Source organism: Denticeps clupeoides, unplaced genomic scaffold, assembly GCF_900700375.1.
Source record: "Denticeps clupeoides unplaced genomic scaffold, fDenClu1.1, whole genome shotgun sequence".
NCBI lineage: Eukaryota > Metazoa > Chordata > Actinopteri > Clupeiformes > Denticipitidae > Denticeps > Denticeps clupeoides.
Genome location: NW_021630117.1, coordinates 85,588 through 103,109, shown reverse-complemented (window position 1 = coordinate 103,109; position 17,522 = coordinate 85,588). Strand labels below are relative to the sequence as shown.

General features: G+C 46.5%; 1 protein-coding gene and 1 long non-coding RNA gene across 15 annotated transcripts in view; one reads left to right on the top strand and one right to left on the bottom strand.

The window, feature by feature from the left end:
- Window positions 1-17,522, top strand: part of LOC114783789 (calmodulin-binding transcription activator 1-like) — a 78,902-nt gene that overhangs the window by 55,787 nt on the left and 5,593 nt on the right. For 12 of the 14 annotated variants that reach the window (XM_028969285.1, XM_028969289.1, XM_028969280.1 and 9 more), the window contains exons 7-14: window positions 3,417-3,570; window positions 6,771-6,911; window positions 8,277-10,486; window positions 11,937-12,063; window positions 12,147-12,281; window positions 16,163-16,305; window positions 16,394-16,587; window positions 16,679-16,757. In XM_028969285.1, the coding sequence (XP_028825118.1) occupies window positions 3,417-3,570; window positions 6,771-6,911; window positions 8,277-10,486; window positions 11,937-12,063; window positions 12,147-12,281; window positions 16,163-16,305; window positions 16,394-16,587; window positions 16,679-16,757 (3,183 nt within the window). The remainder of the gene's footprint in view (window positions 1-3,416; window positions 3,571-6,770; window positions 6,912-8,276; window positions 10,487-11,936; window positions 12,064-12,146; window positions 12,282-16,162; window positions 16,306-16,393; window positions 16,588-16,678; window positions 16,758-17,522) is intronic. The other 2 variants (XM_028969291.1, XM_028969288.1) reach the window with 1 other exon arrangement.
- Window positions 6,671-7,787, bottom strand: LOC114783791 (uncharacterized). Its single transcript, XR_003748556.1, has 3 exons — window positions 7,381-7,787; window positions 7,144-7,178; window positions 6,671-7,055 (listed from the first exon to the last, which is right to left on the bottom strand). It is a non-coding gene; the product is annotated as an uncharacterized LOC114783791 (long non-coding RNA).

Below are 17,522 nucleotides of genomic sequence, written 5' to 3'. Positions count from 1 at the left end.
GCGGGACGTTCAGTTGAAGTACATTTCTTAAAGCGCTCAGAATGTTCCCCAGATTTCCGAATCTGATCCCCGGCAGCACGGGGACTTTTATTTATTACTGTGATCCGACGGCGTTCCGGTACTCCTCACCCCCGACTGAGGAATCCGAGCAGATAAACACAATGACACACACATATACAGAGAGAGAGAGAGAGGGTGTTACATCCTGGTCTAGGACAGGAAAGAGAAAGGGAAACGCTGCAATCATAAAAGAAATACATTAAGCCATGACACGAAGACGAAAACAAAGCCATCGGGCGACTAAGAACCGCAGAGTAGATGGCTGCTGTGGCAGGGTGTCTGTCAGACTCGCGGTTTTCCCCTTCTCCTTCCTCTCCATCTTCAAACTTCCCCGCTCCGAAAAAGAACGCAAATCAGCATCAGACAGGGAGGAGTTTAGGAATGACAGGCTCCTCCTACTAAAAGGAAAACACAGACATCCCATCACACGACCATGGGACGTGATAGAGGGATAGAGAGAGACGGGGGGGGGGGGCAACATGAAGGCCTGTCCTCCACCCCTCCATGTTCAGTGATGAGTGTGTTCTGTGTATAGAGTGGGGTCAACACACAAGACCGAAAAGCAGCAGAGAAGAGAAACATCACTATGACCTGGCATCTAACTGAAATGATAACAATTTAATTACGTTAATGAGGCAATTAAAAGTCTGTCGTACGACCCAGCATCACGTCAGCTGTTTTCTCTTCCCTGTTTGCCTATGAGAGAGTGCAGACCACCGACTGCTGGGATAAATGAAGGTCATCATACCGCCCTCATCTGGGAATGTGGGTTTTGGAGCAGGCTGGATGTCATCAGTCTAATGTGAACAAGAGCTGACGGGACTTTCTGCAGTCATGTTGACACTCGTATTTTACTCACATGAACTTTTCACTGTGTGCACGAGAAGCAGTGAGCTTCTCTGATTCTCTATCACTTTCCTCTGTTCCTCCCACATCACACTTAAAACGATTTCTGTTATTGGTGGACGCTGACTGAGGCAGAATCACGAATGGCTGTGAGGAGACAGGCTGGTTAATGATGGACACAGAATAATCCATCACCACCAAGCTGTTCACTCTCACACACTTTCCTTAGGGCTGTGCTGTGGATACAGTATTATTAAGTTCTACGTGATTGGGATATTGATACAATGACTTCGCTGTGTCAATGTATTATTAATTAAATAAAGCTGTAATTAATGTGCTGCTGTTGGACCCTTACTGTTCAGCAGTAGGCTGCAATAAAGGCTCTTATTTTCAGCCTCCAATCTGTGGTTTTATGTTGCAATATGAGCCTTTTTGCTTTTGACTATAGACAATCTTTGGTGGACATACTACCTTTTTATTTTAAAGTGTTATCCATTCCAATATCCAATAAAAAACTGGAAAAGCATTTCACTGTGAGCAGGTGTGTAAAATCCTGGTTGGGTCCCATGTTAATGGTTTCTGGTCCAAGTTTTGTGGTCCAAATAATTTTGACAGGAGGTGAATAAAAACTCTTCACAGCTTATTAAACTCCATATACTGTGAAATTGTGATTAGCGTGAATAGCTGTTGAATTTGTGATTAGTGTGAATTGGTGTTAAATTTGTGATTAGCGTGAGCTGGTGTTGAATTTGTGATTAGTGTGAATTGGTGTTGAATTTGTGATAAGCGTGAGCCGGTTTTGATTTGTGATAAGTGTGAGCCAGTGTTGAATTTGTGATTTAGTGTGAATTGGTGTTAAATTTGTGATTAGCGTGAGGCGGTGTTGAATTTGTGATAAGCGTGAAGCGGTGTTGAATTTGTGATTAGTGTGAATTGGTGTTGAATTTGTGATTTAGCGTGAATTGGTATTGAATTTGTGATTTAGTGTGAATTGGTGTTGAATTTGTGATAAGCGTGAGCTGGCGTTGAATTTGGGATTTAGTGTGAATTGGTGTTGAATTTGTGATTAGCGTGAATTGGTATTGAATTTGTGATTTAGTGTGAATTGGTGTTGAATTTGTGATTAGCGTGAATTGGTATTGAATTTGTGATTTAGTGTGAATTGGTGTTGAATTTGTGATAAGCGTGAGCTGGCGTTGAATTTGTGATTTAGTGTGAATTGGTGTTGAATTTGTGATAAGCGTGAGCTGGCGTTGAATTTGTGATTTAGTGTGAATTGGTATTGAATTTGTGATAAGCGTCAATTGGTGTTGAATTTGTGATTAGCGTGAGCTGGTGTTGAATTTGTGATTTAGTGTGAATTGGTGTTGAATTTGTGATTAGCGTGAGCTGGTGTTGAATTTGGGATTTAGCGTGAATTGGTATTGAATTTGTGATTTAGTGTGAATTGGTGTTGAATTTGTGATTAGTGTGAATTGGTATTGAATTTGTGATTTAGTGTGAATTGGTGTTGAATTTGTGATAAGCGTGAGCTGGCGTTGAATTTGTGATTTAGTGTGAATTGGTGTTGAATTTGTGATAAGCGTGAGCTGGCGTTGAATTTGTGGTTTAGTGTGAATTGGTATTGAATTTGTGATAAGCGTCAATTGGTGTTGAATTTGTGATTAGCGTGAGCTGGTGTTGAATTTGTGATTTAGTGTGAATTGGTGTTGAATTTGTGATTAGCGTGAGCTGGTGTTGAATTTGTGATTTAGTGTGAATTGGTGTTGAATTTGTGATAAGCGTGAGCTGGTGTTGAATTTGGGATTTAGCGTGAATTGGTATTGAATTTGTGATTTAGTGTGAATTGGTGTTGAATTTGTGATTAGCCTGAGCTGGTGTTGTATTTGTGATTAGCGTGAGCGCGTGTTGAATTTGTGATTAGCGTGAGCTGGTGTTGAATTTGGGATTTAGCGTGAATTGGTATTGAATTTGTGATTTAGTTTGAATTGGTGTTGAATTTGTGATAAGCGTGAGCCGCCGTTGAATTTCTGATTAGCCTGAGCTGGTGTTGTATTTGTGATTAGCGTGAGCACGTGTTGAATTTGGGAATCACGTAATTTGGAGTCGAGTTTGTAATTAGTGTGTACTGATGTAAATTTGTGAGAAAAGCTCCAGCAATAGCACTATAGTGTATTTTGAGAAACTTTAGGAATCACATATTATGCAAGCAGTGTCATTTACAATATTTATATGTGGAAAATGTTTCACAATGGACATGAGCATGAATTTTTGCCAGGTAAATAGCCATCTCCTATTTTAATTGGGATCCATTCTGCATCCCTTCCTGTGTGCCAGATTTGGAGTAGTAACACCCTCATCGAGCCTTATATGCTGCCCACACCAGACTATGTTGAAACCCACCCGTTTTTGGTCATTGTCTTTCTCCAGACCACTTCTGCCATCTTAATTTTCTGTCTTAAAATCTGTCTGTCTATCTTAAATTCTGCATTTCATCTCTCTGTCAACAGAACCCAGACATTGTGCTGGTCCATTATCTGAATGTTCCAGCTATAGAGGACTGTGGTAAGCCGTGTGGTCCGATTCTCTGCTCCATCAACACCGACAAGAAGGAATGGGCCAAATGGAGCAAGGAGGAGCTGATTGGTCAGCTGAAGCCCATGTGTGAGTATCACTGCATGATTCCCTACTGTTAGAGTCTATTAGCCTAGTTAACAGTTCATTGTGAACCAATCAACTTCAGAGGTCATACTGACTGAAGATCGAGAACCGAGCTCAAGAACACAGGCCGGAACAGGAAGAAAAGGTCATATTCATATAATGTTTCAGAAAAATATGTGCATTATTACTGCACTTGCTTTAAACAGATCAGACTATACTAATCATCATATCAGAAGAAGAACGCTACACCGGTCCCTTAGACAAAGGAGAAGGTCACCCTACTGATTTTTTCTTTGAAAAGCCCTCAGTAACTCTGGCACTGCACTGGGATTTCCTTTAAGAGCTGGAAAGTGTTTAATGCTGGGAAATGCAGCTAATTCACCCAGCTCATGTGACACACACACACGCGTGCCACATCCCCATTTTGGACATGCATCAGCCTGTCATTATGGCAGATTTGAGACGCTTGGCTTAGTCTGCACATCTTGACAAATCCACATTGTCTGAGCTATCAAATTATTCCACTGTTGGATCAGATCATGTTCACATCGTAACTGAAACAGAATAACAGAACTGACTCAGAGCATGTGGAGATGATGTGCTCTACACTTTTTATTGCAAGAAGCCTAACCAAAAAAAACACTAAATAATTAAAACATGGGAATCCAGAAAACACTTACATTAACATAATTCTCCAATCATTTAAATTGAACTGTAATTTCAGCACATCTGTAATTCTGCAACTGTAATTATACTATTCAGTCACTCTTGTAGTCTTTTATAAACTGAAACAAGGTTGATTTTGCGCTGAAAAAAGCACTAGCATCACTGTCCCTTTCCATGACCTTTCAGTGCCGCCTCTTCTGTGGTGCAGCACTGCCACCTTCTGGTTCAGAAGTGTACTGAACAAAGAGGAACCTGGATCTCCCACCATGCATCTGTTCATGCACACACGTATAAGTCTATTGGGTACTAGGTCATTTTTTCTGCATTTTGTTATGTTACAGCCTTATTCCAAAATGTATTAAATTCATTTTTTCCTCAGAATTCTACACCCAACACCCCCTAATGACAACATGAAAATAGTTTACTTGAGTTTAAAAACTGAGAAAGCACATGTACATAAGTATTCACAGCCTTTGCCATGACGCGCAACATTGAGCTCTGATGCCTCCTGTTTCCCCTGATCGTCCTTGAGACGTTTCTGCAGCTTAACTTGAGTCCACATGTGAAAAAAACAGTTGATTGGACCTGATTTGGAAATACACACACCTTCTATCCAAGGTCCCACAGTTGACAGTTTATGTCAAACCAAGCATGAAGTCAAAGGAAATGTCTCTAGACCTCCAATACAGGATTTGCTCCAGGCACAAATCTGGGGAAGGTTACAGAAAGGTCCCTGCTATGAAGGTCCCCATCATCCGTAAGTGGAAGAAGTTCAAAACCACCAGGACTCTTCCTAGAGCTGGCTGGCCCCCTAAACGGAGCAATCGGGGAAGAAGGGCTTTAGTCAGGGAGGTGAACCCGATTGTCACTGTCAGAGCTGTCTCCACTGTGGACAGAGGAGAACCTTCTAGAAGGACAACCATCTCTACAGCAATCCACTAATCAGGTCTGTATGGTAGAGTTGCCAAATGGAGGCCACTTCTTAGTAAAAAGAATATGGCAGCCTGCCTGCCATGTTCCAAAAGGCACCTGAAGGACAACATTCATGATGAGACAAAGATTGAACTCTTTTGAGGAGACCAGACACCGCTCATCACCAGGCCAATACCATCTCTACAGTGAAGCATGGTGGTGGCAGCATCATGCTGTGGGGACCGTTTTTCAGCCGCTGGGGTAGGAGAGCGAGGGACATTGTTTTTGAATTTTAAGTATATTAAGTGGATCTGGAAAGTATTCACAGTGCATCAGTTTTTCCACATTTTCTTATGTTACAGCCTTATTCCAAAGTGATTGTTTTTTGTTGCTGTTGTGAGACGCTGCAGCACAGCACACGGTGCCACGGTGGAACGTGTCCTCTGTATTTAACCATCGCCCTTGGTGAGCAGTGGGCACCATGACAGGCGCTTGGGGAGCAGTGTGTGGGGACGGGACCTTCAACAAGGGGACCTCAGTGGCACCTTGATGGGTTTTAAACCCTCACTAGTTACAATTCTGATTCCTTCGCCACTAGGCCGCCACTGAAGTTGTGTGGAAGATACCGGCGAAAGCGGAGTAAACTTAACATAAGGGACAGATCTGATTTTCATGTTCTGGTTAGAGGTTTCACGGTGATTGGCCAGAGCGACTTACAACGTGCTTAAGTTACCATCGATGAAGAGATCAATTCCGGTTCACTAGGACCCCAACTATGAATACATCTATTTTATTCACTCTCTTGTAGATTCTGTACACAAAGTTAGACAACAAGAAAATTACAGTTTAATCTAAATATTCTCTAAAGAGGAAGGTCTTGAGCTGTCGTTTGAAGGTGCTCAGTGACTGAGCTGTTCTGACCTCGAGGGGAAGTTCATTACATCACCGAGGGGCCAAGATGGAGAAGAGTCTAGATGAGGGTCTTCCTTTTACCTTCAGAGATGGAGGGACCAGGCGAGCAGTACTGGAGGCTCGGAGTATACGAGGTGCAGTGTGAGGTGTAATAAGGGCTGTGAGGTAGGATGGCGCTACTCCATGTTTGGCTTTGTAGGCCAGCATCAGTATTTTGAACCTGATGCGTGCAGCTACTGGGAGCCAGTGGAGGGAGCGTAGTAGAGGGGTGGTGTGGGAGAATTTGGGAAGGTAAAAGATAAACCAAAATGAAATAATCTATGCTTAATTGTGCTACTCTAGTTATAAATCAATAATTTGTTATTTGCATTTCATTATCGGCAAAATACCACAATCCAACAGTGAACACCCCACAACCCTGAATTTTATTACAGAGCCCTTCCCTGGAAGCACACAGCATGGCGCCGTTTTTCTCCTGTTGTTAGAGGATGGGTTCTAGGGCCTGTTCCTCTCTATTGGACTGAAGTTTCTGTTCAGCGCCTTTCTAAGAAGAGACTCGGGCTGAAAGTCCTTTGATCTGATTGGCTCTGGGATGGAGCATGTTGATGGGGGTGTCCCTGTGCAGAGTGTAGATGGGGACACGGTGGTGGCAGGTCTTGGCTGGTGGTCTGAGCGGCTGGCTGACGTCTCTGTCTCCTCCTTTCTCCCGGCAGTTCATGGCATCAAGTGGACTTGCAGCAACGGGAACAGCAGCTCTGGGCTCTCAGCAGAGCAGCTGGTACAGCAGATTCTGGACAGCCACCAGACCAAGCCACCGCCACGGACTCACAACTGCCTCTGCACTGGCTCGCTGGGTAAGGGTCAGGAGATGAGGGTCCAGCTTCAGAAGTGTAGGTTCTCTAGAGGAGGGTTACTCAGATCGGCTGTTCCGTCTTCTAACCAGCCATTCTTCACAATTATTCAATGTTCATCAGTCAAATCGGTTCCACGGAGTAACGCTGTGAAGAGGAGAACTTCCCGGAGTTACCAGAGTAAAGGCCCCATGTCAGAATGCACAGATCAGAAGATTAAGATCGATCTCATTACCAAAGATCCAGGCTGTGGATGGAATCTGGATGAGACTGTGGAATAAAGGGAGTAAATGCTCATTTAGATAAGGTAATACATTGAAAACATCTGCTTTAATCTTATATACAATTTCATGGTGGACAGATGGACACCTTCACACGGCTTCTCACAAACAAGGGTTTAATAAATAAACCATGTTCACACAGCAAGACAGGATGAACATTGTGAGGACTCGACAAGGACAAAGATTCCTACCTGGCAGATAGGATCAGGTTAAAACTCCGGCTTGAATCCAGAGTCGGTTCCTGACATTTAAAGACGGGAACTGAGGAGAATGAAGCTTTTCCTTGAACGAGCGTGAAAAATGTTTAGTTTAGAGAATTGAGTTTGCGGCGTAGTTTCTGGTTAGCAGATTATCGCTTAGATACGTTCTAATGGAATTTCTACACTGTAACTGTGAATTACATGAAAAGAATGTTTAGCCATGTATTTAAATGCATTAAAATTAAATCAGAATTGCGTCTATTTATTTACAATATTACATTGGAACAGTTCGGCAGGGTGACGCCTAGGGGACTTCCTGCTTCGACTGGTCCTGTCTGCCAGAGGGCAGCAGATTAAAAGGTTTGTGAGGGTTCTGGCATGATCTGGAGAGGAACAGGTCCTGGATGGAGGGCATTTCCGCTGTCCACACAGTCCGCCGAAAATACAACTGTGGCCATGACCAGAGGGGTTCCACATGATGCACAATCTCACTGTTCTAATTCTGAATAGTAATTTACACACATTAGACATCATAAGAAAAATTAAACATATGGTGGCTAAAATGTATCTAGAGACGAGGATGTTGCAAGATCAACAGGAACTGTTCATATTCATACCGAGTTATGGGAAATAACCAGGGTGGTAGTAGCCTAGTGGGTAACACACTCGCCTGTGAACCAGAAGACCCAGGTTCAAACCCCACTTACTACCATTGTGTCCCTGAGCAGGACACTTAACCCTGAGTGTCTCCAGGGGGGACTGTCCCTGTAACTACTGATTGTAAGTCGCTCTGGTAAATGGCGTAAATGTAAATGAAATGTATTCATTTCTTCATCATTTGTATTTAACTTGGCTAATTATGTCTGTCTGTTTTGGCTCTTACTCAGGTGCCGGGAGCAGTTTGCATCACAAGTGCAACAGTGCCAAACACCGGATCATCTCTCCCAAAGTGGACACACGTTCAGGCGGGGCCTATGCCAGCCAGTCCGAAGTACAGAACAATGATGTATCTGAAGGCAAGACAGAGCAGAAAAATGGGCGTGGCAATGATGGACCAGCCAGCAATGGAGGAGGAGCCAGAGATAAACGCAATGGCAAAGTGGCCAAACCAGCTCTCCTACACCAGAACAGTATGGAAGTGTCATCCTCCAATCAGGTAGAAGTTCCAGACACAACACAGAGCTCTCCTGTCTCCATCAGCAGCGGCCTGAACAGTGAAGGCGACATGGCCGACAGCCCCACCATGGCCACCATGGGTCACGTGGCTTCCGTTATGAGTAGCATGTCACAAAATACCGCAGTCTTCATGTCAGAGGTGGGCGGGGACTCTGTCTACAGTATGTCCCCCACAGGAGGTCCCAATGCACACCTTCTTGGCCCTGACCCCAACTCTGCCAGCTTGGTACTGGCTGTCACTGATGACAGCCACAAGTTTACGTTTGCGGGAGCGATGAGTGTGGGGCTGGGAGAAACGGGAACATCTGAAGGGCTGACCATGCTCTCTTCTGGCAGTGTCTCTGAGGAACTTGTCCTGTCCAGCAACCTCGAATCCAGCACCCTTAAGTTGCCAGAGACTAGTGTAAACTTTGACCCCGACTGCTTCCTGAACAATCCCAAGCAGGGCCAAACGTACGGGGGCAGTGGCCTGAAGTCCGAGGGCAGTGAGGCGGTGACTGGGTGCAGTAATGGAGGACTGGGCTGCTCACCAACCCTCACCAACAGCAGGTATAACTTTAGCACCTCACTGGGCAAGAGCATCAAGACAGAAGACACGTCTTTCGAGCAGCAGCTGGTGACGGAGAGTGGCTACCGGGTGGGCGAGCTGGTGAGTGGATTGGGGGTCGTATCAGGAAGCAGTTCCGCCCAGAGCGCCCTGTCGCTGGCACCCACTGCCTCACTCATGCCCTCTGGTGGAGGCTTGAGTCCCAGCACCACACTGGAGCAAATGGACTTCAGCGCAATTGACGGCAAGCGGGAATACCCCTCTAATGCTACGCCATCCGCTGCTTACAGCCAGCCCATGGAGAACCCTCATATCCGACACCAAACCCACTCTCCCAGCTTCTTCCTGCAGGACACGCCCTCTCCCACACAGGCTGCCACGCTGCCCGGCAACACCAATGGACTCAGTTCCCACGATTCCGGGGCCTACATGGCCCTGCCTGCTGTCAAGACAGACTCACCTGGTCCCCATGACAACCATCACCACACAGCCCAACGCGGCGCGTCCAGCTGCAATGGCGCCGCACAGGCCGACAGCGCCGGGCAGCGTGGCACCTTACGTCTGCTGCCGTTCCAGAACCAGTTCAATGGAGCCGGATCGGAGCCAGATCAGGACAGCAATGCCCAGGGGGTGAAGGCGGGAGACCAGGACAGAGGGAACGCCGACGGGTTGCAGAAGGCAAGAACGGGGCTGCAGACCAGTGGGAACGGTGGAGCCGGTGACGGGGAAGCGGGGGACAGGGAGCACTTTCAGCCACCAGAGAGCAGCAGCATGGGAGCATCTGGAAATGATGGTGGCACGTCGTGTAATGGGACTGTAAGCCCCGAAGGTGACGGGACGACTCTCCTCCACGAGGCAGGGGGCCTGGTGCCAGGGCTCTTCACCACTGTGGGGGGTCACCAGGGAAACAGCAGCACCGGGGGCAGCAGTAATGGGGGTGCCATGGAGATCAACTTGGACCATTTTGACGTCTCATTTGGGAACCAGTTCTCAGACCTCATCAACGACTTCATCTCTGTAGAAGGAGGGGGAGCTGTGGCAGCAAGGGCAGTTTCCACCATGGCGGCAGGAAACAATGGCCTCTACCCTCACCAGCTGATGCCACACTCAGGGCAGGAGGGGCGTGCGTCTTCTGAGGCAGCATCGCAGCAGGCGGCAGGAGAAGAAGGGGCATGCCAGGTCTCGGCAGGATACAGCAGCGCCAACCTCTGCCTGCAGCCCTGCTGCAGTCCACAGTCCTCCCAGACCCCCCCAGAGCCGGGCCAGCTGGCCTACATGTCTGCTGCGGTCACCCACGACACCATGGGAATCCTCCAGGCCACCGGACCGCTGTTTCTGATCACAGACTACTCACCGGAGTGGTCTTACCCTGAGGTGAGTTTCATGGGGAGTAAAATACAGTCACAATAAGAGATCGATTAGCAAAGGAGACAGGAAGCTCTCCAGCATTGGAGATGAACCTCTAACCAGTCACCAGATGGCAGTCTTTAGCTGGGAAACAACCACATATTTCTCTAAAGGCTTGAGGATACTCTAACTGTTGGTTTAATTAGTGATTTATTAAGTAGCCAGAGACAAGTTTCTATACATAATGATTATTATTTTTAATTTAATCAGTGTATATAGAAACTTGACTTATTAAGTAGCCAGAGCCAGAAATAGAAACTTGGCTCTGGCTACGTAATAAGTCACTAATTAAACCAACAATTAGAATATCCTTAAGCCTTTCTTGATATATGTGGTTTGTGGTCACCTGACCACTGACAGGTGAAGTGAAGCATTGGTTAACTGGTTGCAGTGGATTTAGGTGACAAGCGAATGTTTAGACCTTTTTGTCCTTGTCCTTGAATCCAACCTTGTGAGTGCATGCTCTCCCCGTGTTGCCACGGGTTCCGGGTTCACATGGCACCAGGATGCACTATGGGAAGGAGTCTGTGGAGGTAGTGTAAGATAAGAGTTAAAGTGAAGTCATTATTAGACACTGCAGCACAGCACACAGTGACATGGTGAAACGTGTCCTCTGTATTTAACCATCACCCTTGTCTGAGCAGTGGGCACCATGACACAGTCTCTGTGTCACCGTGTGCTGTCCCACTATGACAATCATGTCACTTTCATGTGGTTGCAGTATTCGAGGCAAATAATGGAGGATTCCACTATACACAACTTTGCCTACCACAAGTTCACCCCTTTATGGAAATTTTATTCTGTGATGGCCGTTAGAATTTTCCCCCAACGCAGACAGTTTGCTGCTACAGTAATCAATTCCAAGCATTTTGCACCAGCATTCTGATGCTTTTTGTGAATATTTGTCACTTCGCATTCAATAAGAGAGGGAAAAAAGAATCTATTTTAGTGCTCAAGAATGGCATGAACTCTTATCTCTTATAACAAGAGAGGATATTCTAGTGGATGTCGCTGCCATGCTAATACTGTGACCACATTAAGGTCTCCTGGCAATGTGTCACTCCCAACTTTCAAATGACATTGAGTTCCAGTGCAGTAAGGGGCAGTGGTGGCCTAGTGTTTAAAGGAAGCGTAATCAGAGGGTTGGCGGTTCGAATCCCGGCCCGCCATGGTGCCACTGAGGTCCCCTTGATGAGGGTACCCCACACACTGCTCCCCGGGTGCCTGTCATGGCTGCCCACTGCTCACCAAGGGTGATGGTTAAATACAGAGGACACGTTTCACCATGTCACCATGTGCTGTGCTGCAGTGTTTCACAATGACAATCACGTCACTTGCACTTAAGCCGTTGGGTCTGTAGGTAAATCCGGGCGTGTGGACGAATCCGTGTGGACGTACAGTTGTGTCCTGGTTTCAGGGTGGAGTGAAGGTGCTCATCACGGGTCCATGGCAGGAGACCAGCAGGGAATACAGCTGCCTGTTTGACCAGATTACTGTTCCTGCCTCCCTTATTCAGCCTGGCGTTCTGCGCTGCTATTGCCCAGGTCAGATCGACTCTCCTACCCACAATGCACCACCATCACACACTGGTAAAAATGCTTCAAGACTTTGTCATTTCTGTCCCCAGCTCATGACACCGGACTGGTGAGCTTGCAGGTGGCCATCGGTGGGCAGATCATATCCAACTCGGTGGTATTTGAGTATAAAGCCCGAGCCCTGCCTGCACTGCCCTCCTCCCAGCACGACTGGCTCTCTCTGGACGGTGAGTCTTCAAAACTCTACAGGTTTCGGGAACGACACCAATACGGGTTTTCACAGAGTTCGCTGCTTCCGTTTTTATTTCGGCAATTTGCAAATAACTCCGGAATGTTCTGAAGAGTGATCAGATGAATTGTAAAGTCCGTTATTACCATTAAAAAAATTTACTTAATCCCAAAAAACACGTACGTCCACTGCATTTCAGCGCTGCCACAAAAGCATCTACTGAGATCATTTCAGTTCTCCTCCCGTTAACACAGGTGAGAGTGTTGAGGAGCACGATCTAAACAATCTATACGATTGACCCATAATCAGAAGGTTGCCGGTTCAAATCCTGAACCGCCAAGGTGCCACTGTGCAAAGAAGAGTCTGGTGAAGAACGATGCCGTTTCCAGCATGATGGAGCACCGTGCCATCAGGCCGAAGGGGTAAATAAGTGGCTCGGGGAACAAAGCATTGAAATTTTGGCTCCACGGCAAGGAAACTCCCTGGAAATTAATCCAACTGAGGACTCGTGGTCAATCTTCAAGAAGCGGGTGGACAAACAAAAACCCACAAATTCCGACAAACTCCATGCACCTATTATGAAGGAACGGGCCGCCGTTGGTCAGGATTTGGCCCAGACGTTGATTGACGGCATGACAGGGCGAATTGCAGAGGACCAACACTGCAAATATCAAGTCTTTGTATAAACGTATAATGTAATTGTCAATAAAAGCCTTTGGAACATAAAATGCTTGTGATTTATAATGCAGTACGGCACAGAAACAACCGACAAAAATATCGAAAAACAGTGAAGCAGCAAACTTTGTGAAAATTGCCATTTTGGCCGTGACTGTTCACGCCTACTCGCGTCTTCTGATGTGATCCGTCACAGCAGCCGACTGATGAAAGTCTCGTCAGTCAATCACCAATGTTCCCATGATGAGGAGATATAGAAGGTGTTGGTGCTGTGGTGGTGAGATGGACGTGGGGAGGGGGTCGTGGCTCCAGCAGCCAGAGCTGCAATGCAGGGACCCCTGGAGACCAGGGCGGGTGAGGTGGCCGTCCGGACCGTGATTGGTGGGGATAAAGCCTGCTCTCCTTTCGTACCGGAACACCTGGCAAGATGATAAGGTGCATCTGCATGTGCGATGTGTGGTCTGTCAGTAACCGGATCGCTTTTTAATAAACACAGGGCTATGGGAGAGAGTGTTCAGGCTCCTGGATCTCTGGGTTCATCCTCCTGAGAAATTGGGGGATCTTAGAGGTTCTGAGGGGAATGGTATTTCGAGAAGCAGCTTGTGGCTGGAGGAGCTGCTGCTGTTCCCGGCTCGGATTTGTCATAATGCAGAGGGCGGCTGTGCGCTGCGCCACTGCAGGAGGGGAAGATCCCGCCCCGCCCCGCCCCGCGACCACGCCCACGGACTCCCACGCCTACCACAGGTAGCCGAATAGCCAATTCTGACCGCACCGTGACCCGGACCGACGTACAGCGCGTTCTTCCCGTTCGTCGTGTTGGAGTGAAAATCGCCACTCTGGCAACCCGGAGCCGCGGTGGGCGGGGCTGACAGGAGGAGGAAGAGGAGGAGGAGGAGGAGGAGAAGAAGCTCTTTCTTTCTCTCGGCCAGCACTCTTCACTTTCTTCTTCTTCTTCTTCCCGCGTCCAGAGGAAGAGAAGCGGCGCACGCCTGTCGGTCAGTAGCGCTTTCTGTCTTTCTTCCATCTCCTCTCGGATTCTGTAGAAACCGCGCGTCTCTGTTCTGTAAAAGAACCGCACCTGAGGATCCCTCAACATACCTGTTGATCTAGCGGGGAGGAAGCGGACCCGTAATCAGAAGGTTGCTGGTTCGAATCCCGCCCCGCACCGCCCCGCGATGAAGGTTATAAGCGGTGATGGTGATGGGTTAAAAGCAGAAGCCCCGTGTGCTGTGTTTCACAATGACAATCACTTCAACTTTCACTTTTCCCGGCAGAACCTGTAAGACCAGCCCAGCTTCCATAAACTCCTTCACATCACATACCTCCATCCAGTCCTTCACAGTTAACAACTTACCATCAAGTTCAGCAAATCATGGAACGCCATGCATCTCTTCTTTTAAGCGCTTATTTTTACAACCTTATCCAGAGCGCCTTACAGTCAGTAGTTACAGGGACAGTCCCCCCCCTGGGGACGCTCAGGTTTAAGTGTCCTGCTCAGGGACACGATGGTAGTAAGTGGGGTTCGAACCTGGGTCTTCTGGGACCAATCAGCACACAGCAAGTGACACCCAGACGCTAAACATAGTTTACAGATCCTCCCAGTCTTTACTCGCTAAAAGGGAAGATTATATATACTATTATACATATTAATTGGTAATATGAATTAAGTGTCAATTTCATTTTAGAACAATTAGTTTAACAAATGAAAATATGGATCTTCTCGAGAAAAATGTATTTTTATTCCTGATTTTGTAAAGAGGAATGCTGGATTGCGGTTTATGGAATCCGAAGTAAAAACCATTTTCTGTGTCTCCGTAGCGCTCGAGTGTGGCTACTGCTGGTTGGAATAGTCATCTGTGAAGTTTTGGTCAGTTTTAATGATTAAATTAATAGAAACCGGGGTCAGGTCAGGACATATTAAAAATGAAGCCGCTTCTTCTGCTTTGGTTGAACTAGATAAAAAAATATTAAAATGGCCTGTAGTGTTTCATTGAATGGATGCAGTGCGGTCATGTGATCGTGGTACGACCCGTAATGCACAATACTGAAAATCCCCCACAAACGTGTTCCTGAATGATGCAACCTGGTGAAACGGGGACTGCGAGGCGTGGTCCACACTTTATTGTGGTCTGTGTGTGTTGTGTGTATGGAGTAAAATGTGGGTCATGCTGCGCGCTCTGGTTGGCTGGCGATACCTGCCCGGGGCTGCTGTGATTGGTTGTCTCCGGCCTGCTGGCTCCTCCTCCTCCTCATGCGCTCCACATGTCCTAGCTGGCGGAGGAGGAGCAGCAGCAGCAGGTGGAGATGACATCATTTTCACTGCAGCAACACTGCAGCACTGTTTGGACAAAGACACGAGAGAATCCGTCGTTCTTACACACTCGTAGACATTAAAACCACGGATGATGAACACTGATTGATGGGTGTATTGGGCATGTCAAGTTTTATTATAATGTCAGTGTCCAGTGAAGTGGTCAGGAACCCGTAGTCGGAAGGTTGCCGGTTCGAATCCCCACTGAGGTCCCCTCGGTCAAGACTCCACATCTCAGCCGGATGCTTTTGAGTGATGGAGCAGCCGTGGTGGACTGAGGCTCCACCTCTCACCACTTTGACTTCCACAACTTACTGGATCTGCTGCTGGTGGAGTCGCTATAGTACGGGAGCCTACGTTTTCTAGTAAGCAGGTGGCGTTACTGTTTATTTGGGGTGGAGCTAAATTGACGTTTTTTTTTTTTTTTAAAGTGGATTTTTAAAAATATGTATTTTGTACAAGTATTTTTCAACCATCTGCATTCAAGTATGTTAACGTAGAACTGAGAGCTTTGTTATGCTTTCAACACCTTTTATTGTCACTATATGCAAATTAAAAAGCAACTCCTTCAGTGCAGACATGTATGTAGAAAATGATACATGAAAAACACAAAATAGATTAAATATAATAAGATGTCAGAAATGGCAGAAATAGCCAAAAATAAAACCAGCACTATATACATTTGAGAAGAATAAATAACTGTGCAAGTTTTTATATGCAGTAGTGCAGCCTACTTACTTATTTCACTCATTTACTATTCATAGCATGAACAGAACTAGTGAAGAGAAAGCAGATTTTCCAACTGCAGTCCCGGGCAATCTGAACAGGGTGGACAGAAAGAAGGGACAAAGCACAATAAAAGTAATTAAAAAAAAAAAACTTTTTGTCCTCAGATAACCAGTTCAGGATGTCCATCCTGGAGAGACTGGAGCAGATGGAGCGTAGGATGGCGGAGATGACGGGTCATCAAACACAAGGCAGTGGAGGAGTATCAGACAACGGAGGAGCGGGAGGGAGCAACGCTGACCAGTCACAGGTTGTTAATCGGTGGCTTTGTACAAATTAGAATGTAATGTTGCTAGGAAGTGGACAACTCGGTGCTAATTATTACCACTTCTGAACAGGCACAGATCCAGTCGCCGTCAGGAAGCTCGTTCGAGGGCCGGGTGGTGGTGGTGTGTGAAAAGATGATGAACCGGGCCTGCTGGGCCAAGTCCAAGCACCTGATCCACTCCAAGACATTCCGGGGGATGACTCTGCTGCACCTGGCCGCAGCGCAAGGCTACGCCACCCTCATACAAACCCTCATCAGCTGGCGGTGAGGACATCCACGCGTTAGCAAACTGGAAAGGGACATACAGACATTACGGCTACAACATTTAAATTGTAACGTTTGTCTTAATCTTCAGTACAAAACATGCTGACAGCATTGACCTGGAGTTGGAGGTGGACCCCCTGAATGTTGATCACTTCTCCTGCACCCCTTTAGTAAGACACATTGTCATCAAACTCTAACTTGAATGTTTTTAAAGGTCCCCTGAAATAAAATTTTTTCTTAGTGTCCCCTAATTCTGTATCTGACGTCTCTTTCCGAAATTCTGCCACTTTGATCCAGTCCCACAATGACATGTCCCAGGACCGTTTCACCGTCTGTAGCTTTTAAAGTCTGTAGCATTTAAAGTCTGTAGCTTTAAATGCTAATGAGGAGGAGAGAGGCGGGACGAGGAGGAGAGCGGCCTATAGAAGTTGAGGGGAAAAATAAAATGAACCCGCTGGTTCTTCAGAGTCTCGCGTGATGGAACTAAAAAAATACATTTGTGCTCATTTTTACATTCAATCACAGAGCGACTGCAACGCTTCACATGTTTGGAAGCCATGACGGTCGGTGGAGATCATGCTTTAGGGGAGATAACGTCTCTGGGTGTAAAAAGCATGAGAAGCGGGAGGTAACCTTTCCCCTTATGGCATCATAAGGGGACAAATTCCAGATCCGAACGGAATGACCAAAGCACTCTTTACACCGATCACCATTTCTAGCCACTGCAGGACCGTAGACAGGCTCGTGGAACTCGTATTAATGTTAAATCATCTCACAAAGTCACATGTCAGGGGACCTTTAAAATATATAAATCAACCCTTTTACTTTGATATATTTTACCCCTTTTGATGTTCATATCCAAAGTGGCTTCCTTTCACTTCTTCAGTTTATTGGAAGTAACTCAGGGTTAAGTTGGTTTATTTACTGCTCTGTTC